The sequence below is a fragment of the Vigna angularis genome, chromosome 5, assembly GCF_016808095.1.
Source record: "Vigna angularis cultivar LongXiaoDou No.4 chromosome 5, ASM1680809v1, whole genome shotgun sequence".
In the NCBI taxonomy this organism is placed as follows: Eukaryota; Viridiplantae; Streptophyta; class Magnoliopsida; order Fabales; family Fabaceae; genus Vigna; species Vigna angularis.
The window spans coordinates 24037068-24045299 of record NC_068974.1 but is presented as its reverse complement, the minus strand read 5'-3'; the positions used below and the strand labels follow the sequence as shown (position 1 = coordinate 24045299).

Sequence of the window (8232 nt, the reverse complement as noted above, 5' to 3'; positions counted from 1 at the left end):
AAACACGTGATTTGAATTATATGAATGAATATGTTGTTGGTGTTTATCAATTTCATCCTATCCACTCTCTTGTATTTAGGAATTCATCATTCTTTTCATTAATATTAATACCACTTTCTAAATTACCTTAAACCCAATGTCTCGGTGAAGAAAGCCTATCCTTAATTATGAGTTCACACAATTCCTAGCATCCCTAATAATTAATTCTGAAGCATAGAAGCTTAAAGGCAACCAACCATCATACTCCTATGTCTAGGTTTGTAATATACTGTTGGGAGAGATTCCCCAGATCTAGATTTCCCTATATGTGTCCATATCGACAAAACCAATAATCATGACATCGAATGAGTTAAACAATGCATGCTTTGAGCAAAGAGGAAAAACCCTAACTATTAATGAAAAAAAGCATGTATCATAAAAATGATCTTGAAGAACAAATTCCATACAAGAGAGTTTCTAACGATTTACATTGATTCCCCAACAACAAAATAAGTTTAGTTCTCCATAGTCATGGAAGAACTAGATGAACAATGGAATGAAAGAATGGAACAGATAGAAAAACCCGAGAAAGAGAAGAGGAGAGTCGTTACCATCTCTAATTCTACCCCCAAGGGCTAAAAAAAAGTGTGTTTCTGCTTCGTTCTAGCCAAAGATCCAAACCCTAGAACGTCCTAAAGCTTATATACTATTCTAAAAAATATAGAAAAGTAGGCCCAAGCCTAGAAAAGTGTTGCTCAGCAGTTTTTACCGCTTAGGGGCAAGTGCGGCACCTCAGTTTTTCCCCTCAACTACCGTTTTGGCCCCCCAGTGGTGATTTCGGCACCTGAAAACTGGCGCTCAGCGGAAATTACCGCTCAGCGCCACTCGGTCGCAACTTTTTCTACACTCTGGTTGACTTTTCTGCATTGTGGTTGACTGATTGACTGGTTGACTTTTCTGCATTCTAATCATTCGGTACTTCAACTCTTTTTTCAAACTATTCAATTAGCCTACAAAATCAAGGGAATCTAGCGCAAAACCATTAAATTCACCTTGAACTCTCTTATTTCCAACAATTCAGCAAAATCATGAGTTCAAGCTAATTTCTAAGTCATAAAGGTTGTAATTGACGTCAATTTTAAGTATAAAAAAACAGTTTTTGAAGTGTTATCAAACTTGCATACTTGATTGGGTTTGATACAGTTGAGCCCTAGAGGAGGTATCATATAAACTTCTTCATTTAATGTACCATGAAGAAAAACATTATTAACATCTAGTTGCTTAAGATGCCAATTTTGTGCTGCCGCAAGAGCTATAACCAGTCTAACCGTTGTGATTTTAACCACTGGAGAAAATGTATCTAGGTAGTCTTGACCTTCAATTTGAGTGTAACCCTTGGCTACCAATCTGGCTTTATATCTTTCAATGCTTCCATCAGCCTTGTGCTTGATTTTGAAAACCCATTTGCAGCCTATAGCAGTTTTGTCAATAGGTAAATCTGTGATTTTCCAAGTGTTATTTCTGGCTAATGTAGCAAGCTCATCATCCATGGCTCTAACCCAATGAGGATATTTGGATGCCTCAGAATAAGATCTAGGCTCAATGTTAGTAGAGATATGGATCATAAATCGATAATAAGGTGTTGCAAGTTTCTTATATGAAATGACAGAAGCAAGAGGATGTTTGATACCTGAAGAATGAGAGGTAATAGTTGATGCATAAGAAGTTTCAAATTCAGATAGTCTTGAAGGTCTATTTTTCTGTCGGGTGGATCTTCTAATGTTAGGAGTTGATAGAGTGGAAGGTGAACTGGGTGGAGAAGGATGCGAAGGATCTGTATGAGGTATGGGCATACATTGGTCAATATAGAGCAAAGGTGGGTGGGTGAGAGGTGGGAATTAGAAGTGGTGTATGATTCATTGTGGTAAGGAAAACAACTTTCATGGAAGACAAGATTTCTAGAAATCTCAATGGCCTTGGTTTTGAGGTTGAAGGTGATGAAGCCTTTTTTGTATGGTTTATAACCAAGAAAAATAGTGGGTAAGGCTCTTGGATCAAGTTTATGTCTATTGTTTGACAAGGTGTTGACAAAGCAAAGACAGCCAAAAACTTTAAGGGTGGTGATATCAAAAGGAGAACTGTATAATTGTTGGTGTGGAGAATGGTTATTTAGGAAAGGAATGGGAAGGCAATTAATGAGGGTAGAGGCATGAATAAGAGCATAAGACCAAAAAATGTTTGGTAAGTGTGCTTGAAAAAGAAGAGAGCGGGTAACATTTAATAAGTGCTGGTGTTTTCTCTCAACTAAGCCATTTTGCTAGGGGGTTTCAACACAAGTTGTTTGGTGAACAATTCCAGTATTTTTATATATTTTGGCCATAATAAACTAAGTTCCATTGTCAGATCTAATGGTTAGGACCTTGGTTTTAAATTGTCTTTTAGTATAGGTAATGAAATATTGTAAATGTGACTGAGTTTCAGCTTTTGAGATTAAAGGAATCACCCATACATATCTAGAAAAATCATCAACAATGGTTAAAAAATATTTATGACCATGAATGGAAGTAGCAGCACAAGGACCCCAAATATCAACATGTAATAAGGAAAAAATAGAAGAAGCATGAGAAGTACTATGAGGAAAAGAAGGTTTTCTTTGTTTAGCCATATGACAAGGAGTACATATAAAAGAGTGATCAAAATTAATCACAGGATATAACTGTTGCATTACATGTAACCTATCATGGGATGGGTGGCCTAATCTGTAATGCCAAATATCAATGGCTTCCTTATTACAAATTGTGGTGTTGATGGAGCTAAAAGAAGTCTTGAGGGTATACAATCCATCTTGTGCATCAACTATACCAATCATCCTCTTGTTGTGTCTGTCTCGTATAAAACATTGATTGTCAAGAAATATTAGTTGACAATTATGGACTGTAGTAAGCTTGGAAACATATATAAGATTAAAATTAAATTGTGGAAGATATAGGACTTTAGAAATAGACAAAGAATCATTAATCTTTATTGTTCCAGAATATGAGGATGTGGTTTATTGTCCATTTGGTAGTTTTACTATGATGGGATCAATAGCCTTATAGGATGAGTATAGATTCAGGGAAGAAGATACATGATCACTGGGCTCCTGAATCTATAATCCACATGACATGGTCTATAGCATGAGAAATTGGTAGCACATTACTTATAAAAGAAGTATTTGGAGAGAAAGTTGTACCAATTTGATTTATGTGGGAAGTAGTTGTAGAGGATCCCAATTGTGTTTATTGTTGCAGCAAGGCTATCAAATGTTGATATTGTTGAGGAGTGAGTTTTAACTCATTCGAGTCAAATACTTGAGTGTGATCAATGGGTCCTTCAGTGTTACTTGTGGCAGCATTGTTCACCATAACAGGTCTGTGCAGTTTATGCCCAAGAGGGTAACCATGCTTCTTAAAGCATTCATCAACAGTGTGTCCAGTGATATTGCAAAAAGTGCAAACCTTTGAGTTGTATGAACCTGAATTTGATCTTTCGACAAAGCCTCCTCTATTTGATGAATAGCCGTGGCTGCATTTAACATACTCATATTACTCATGATAAGATTCTGATCAATGGTAGCCATGAGTTGGTTTGGTAAAAAAAACGCAAAGAAATCAAGAAGGGGAAAGAACCGAATGAAGATCAGAGGCACAACAGAACTCTTCAATTGAAGAGCTCTGATACCATGTTAGAAGTGGGTTTTAAGCCTAACTCAACCCCACAAAACCGGCTTTTAAGGTGAGGTTTTCCCCTCACTTATATATTATAAATTGGCCTTATCTTTAGTCGATGTGGGACTTCCAACACACCCCTTCACGCTGAGGTATAGACATCTCGTGCATGATAGTAGAAATTGGATGGTTCGATAACAGCCCGATAGCGGGTGGAATAGAAGAATAGAATGCCCACATAGAACTCGCTAGGATAAGCTCTAACCAACCGGCTTGTAAGGTGAGGTTTGCACCTCACTTATATATTATAAATTGTCCTTATCTCTAGTCGATGTGGGACTTTCAACACACCCCCTTCACGCCGAGGTATAGACATCTTGTGCGTGAGAGTAGAAATTAATGGGATGGTCCGATAGCGGCTCGACAACAGGTGGAAACAGAAATGCCTACGTAGAACTCGCTAGGATAGGCTCTAGCCATGACTCTGATACCAGCTTAAATAATGAGAATCATCATTCAAACCAAGTATTGAAATTGCAATGCAGAGGAAGAAAAATAGATAAGCAAAATTAGTTTGTGTATTATCCCATATCTACATAATGCAGATACAAATATTTATACATTAAGATTATAACAAAATTAGTTATAATTCTATCTAATCTACCAACTATATCAACAGAATAATAACAAATAGAAATAATAACAAGCAAGATTTTAAATCCTAACAAAATATTAAATCCTAACAAATTTTAAATCCTAAGTGTATTTTTTTTATTATATAACTATACGTTAAAATCTACCATTAATTAAAGTTTTTAATGAAAATAATGGACATAATTATTATTTATTAAATTTTTGTTAACTCGATCTAAACTAATTAACCCTTTTAATATATAAAATATAATTAGTGTTTAATAAAATAAATCAGCCTATACATTTAAATCCAACTTAACATTAATCAATTTAGACAAGTAAAAAATAAAGAAATCCAATTTTAATCACAATAATATATATAAAAGGATACTATAACAAAATTAAATTCCTTAAAGCAACAAATCTCTAAATTTTTTGTACACAATGAGAGAATAATTCAAACCCTACATTTATTATACTATTCAAAATACGGTGTCACTATTTTGTTTTGTATGTTCTAGTGCAAAATAGATATATTAAATTTTGGAGTGCATATTAATTAGATTGCAGTTCTAACTGATTTAATATATATTTATATCAAAGACATATTAGATCGATTCTGAAACAATAATCTATTATCTTTAATTATAAAAAAAAACATTTTTGAAAGTGATTTTTGCATACTTGCATATCGTTTGTGAATTGCTACAATGGTTTGTGGTGGTTGGTAACTATGCTTGTGTATGTTTTGACAAAGATTAATAGTGACGTGATGCTAGTTTGTTGCATTGTGACTCAAGTTTTTCTTGATGAGATGATATTTGAATTGTGTTGTAGTGGCTCATTGTAAATTTAGTTTGCGAGTTGCGTTTTTTGATTTTGCTAGTAATGATGATTGTAAGGTGTATTGGTTAAGAAAGGACTAAGTTAAAAGAGAAGATTTTTTGGAACTTAAAAAATGAGAAATAAAAAGAGTTGAAGAGTAAAGAAATACTAAAAATTATATTGTAAGCTGTGATAAAATAAAAAACTTCGTAAAAAGTGAAAAAAAATTTTACACTTAATAAAAGAAGTTTATTAAATTAATTATTTTTTCAATCGATCTAATATATATTTATTAGATAAGTTAGTTTTTTAATCGATTTAATATATATATATATATTTATATTTATATTAATATTAATATTAGATCAATTTCCGCTCTTTTTATATATATATATATATATATATATATATATATATATATATATATATATATATATATATAATCAATTTCCGCTCCGATATTTATAAAATTTGCATTGTATTTTGCATAACATCAATTTCTCTACAACTTATTTAATAGTCTTTTCTACTAAATTTATTTTGCACTAACGATGCATGCTTTGTTAAAATAGCTTAAGTCAACCACTCTTCATATCTTTTGTCTTCATTTTACAATTTTATTTCCATTCATCTTTCCCAAAACAAAAGCAAAGCACGTCTATGTAAAGTAGAAGCAGCAAAGTTTGAAAATTGTACCAAACACAATTAATTGGAGACATAATTTTTGCATTTTCTAATTTTAATTTCTCACTCAAATATCTAACTCTTTATCTCTCTTCTCTTCTTCTTCTCTGCATGCGTAACACCCTTCTGCCTATAAATATCATGCATGCTCACTTCTAAAACCAACTTCACAACTCACACAAAAGCCTTATAAGCTATATTCAAACTTGCTATAGACAACATGTCTTCCATTAACACTTGTTTCTATGTTATAGTTTCTATTCTTTCTCTTTTGGCTTTTTCAAGCAATGCAAACCTTTCTCCCTACTTTTATGCCAGAACTTGCCCCAACCTTCAAACCATAGTCAACAATACAATGAAACAAGCCATTGCCACAGAACCTAGGATTGGTGCCTCTATTCTTCGCTTGTTTTTTCATGATTGCTTTGTACAAGTAAACCTTGCGACCCCTCTTTGCACTTTCAATCAAAGCTCACATTTTGTTCCATAAAAATAAAATTAGGACCAAAAAAAAAGAATGAGTTTCATTTGGATTATTCTCTTTATAGTTTGAATTGTCTCTTTGTTTGCAGGGCTGTGATGCATCAATTCTATTGGACGACACTGCAACATTCATAGGAGAGAAAACTGCATTTCCTAACATAAATTCAGTGAGGGGCTTCGAAGTTATTGATAACATTAAACACAACGTTGAAGCTGCTTGCAATGCCACTGTGTCTTGTGCTGATATTCTTGCACTTGCCGCAAGAGATGGAGTAGTGCTCGTGAGTCCAATTCTCCATAATTTATATACTTACCAAACCCTTCAAACAATATTTAACTGAAACACTGTGCATATCACTATCTTCTAAGGCTATTTTACGATAACTAAACGTTTAACATGAGTACTTACCAAATGAACGCAACTATGCACACTAAATAAAAGTAAAATATAAACAGTATAAATATATATATATGCAGGCTTTTTTCCTTCTATTAGACTGCGTTCTGATGTGAAGTCATTCTCACAAACAAGTCAACTAGCAATTAACTTGATGTTGGTTTCTTTCTTTATTTCCATAAACAACATCATTATATAAAACAAAAATCAAGGTTCATTTCTCATGCTTACCTTATCTCTTTGTGAAGAAATAGTATGGTACCCTATAAAAATTTAGGGTTCTACAATCCCACTAAATATGTCCTTTCTCTATTTAATGTGTCCAACCATTGATCATCAACATCTCTCCCTAACACATGACCCTAGAGTCAAAAGTGAAACTCATCAAAGATGAAAGCATCATTAGTAGTACAATGAAAATGTGTTGTTTCCACTAGTCAAGAATTTAAAATCCATGATTGATTACAGCTAGGAGGACCCTCATGGAAAGTGCCTCTTGGAAGAAGAGATTCAAGAACAGCAAATAAGAGTGCAGCCAACAGAGACCTCCCTTCACCTTTCTTAAACCTCTCCGCCCTGATAACCTCGTTTGCACACAAAGGTCTGACAGCAAAGGACCTAACAGCGCTCTCAGGAGGCCACACAATTGGCCAAGCACAGTGCCAATTCTTCAGAACTCGCATATACAACGAAACCAACATTGATCCTAACTTTGCCACCACAAGAAGGGCCACTTGTCCTGTTTCTGGAGGGAACACCAACCTGGCCCCTCTTGACACCGTCACACCAACCCATTTTGACAACAATTACTACACTAACCTTGTGAACCAACGTGGCCTTCTCCACTCTGACCAAGTGCTTTTCAATGGTGGCTCTCAAGATTCCCTTGTGAGTAGCTACAGTGGCAATTCTGCTGCCTTTTTCAAGGACTTTGTTGTTGCCATGGTGAAGATGGGCAACATTAGTCCTCTCACTGGGACCAATGGGGAGATCAGAAGAAACTGCAGGGTGGTGAACTGATAATAGTATGGCAATAATAATAGTAATAATGATCATCATCATCGTGATGGTGCTTATGTTTGTGTAGCTAATATTCACCATAATAACAAGAGGACCCATCAGCATGGTGTTATAAGTAACGTGTTTTAGACATGAAGAAAAAAGGTTGTGGTCGAAAGTTGACTATATATTTGGTGTATCGTGGGTTATAATTATTAATGGTAGTTTTTTTTCCTTTTTATGATTTACTTGTTAATTTCTAGCTTTTAAAGTTTTATTTCTTTTTGAAGTTGTTATTCACTATTAGGCCACTCCTTATCCAAGCCACATTTATGTATTTTCTAATTCTCTTCATCTCCTTTTGAGTTTCCATGGTTAGTACAATCATTATTACTCATGATCTGAATAAAATTGATTTTAAATCCGATATTTTGTAAATAAAAATATATAATTAAAAAAATCAAGAAAGTGAATAATTTCTACTAAAAATTAATCATGAACTTGATAGATAACTCACATTTGTAA

At 34.0% G+C, this 8232-nt stretch overlaps 1 protein-coding gene across 1 annotated transcript; it reads left to right on the top strand.

Moving 5' to 3' along the window:
• Nucleotides 1–6010: 6010 nt before the first annotated feature.
• LOC108339644 (cationic peroxidase 1) lies at nt 6011–7987 on the top strand. The gene is made up of 3 exons (XM_017576820.2): nt 6011–6261; nt 6401–6592; nt 7177–7987. Exons 1-3 carry the CDS (start codon nt 6049–6051, stop codon nt 7726–7728), a joined length of 957 nt encoding a protein of 318 aa, XP_017432309.1. The 5' UTR covers nt 6011–6048; the 3' UTR covers nt 7729–7987.
• Nucleotides 7988–8232: the final 245 nt, after the last annotated feature.

Excerpts from the sequence above, each read along its gene's own strand:
- LOC108339644 (XM_017576820.2), top strand. The coding sequence starts at position 6,049 with ATGTCTTCCATTAACACTTGTTTCTATGTTATAGTTTCTATTCTTTCT. Across the intron at positions 6,262-6,400 it reads TTCATGATTGCTTTGTACAA|GGCTGTGATGCATCAATTCT; the intron begins GTAAACCTTGCG and ends CTTTGTTTGCAG. Across the intron at positions 6,593-7,176 it reads CAAGAGATGGAGTAGTGCTC|CTAGGAGGACCCTCATGGAA; the intron begins GTGAGTCCAATT and ends GATTGATTACAG.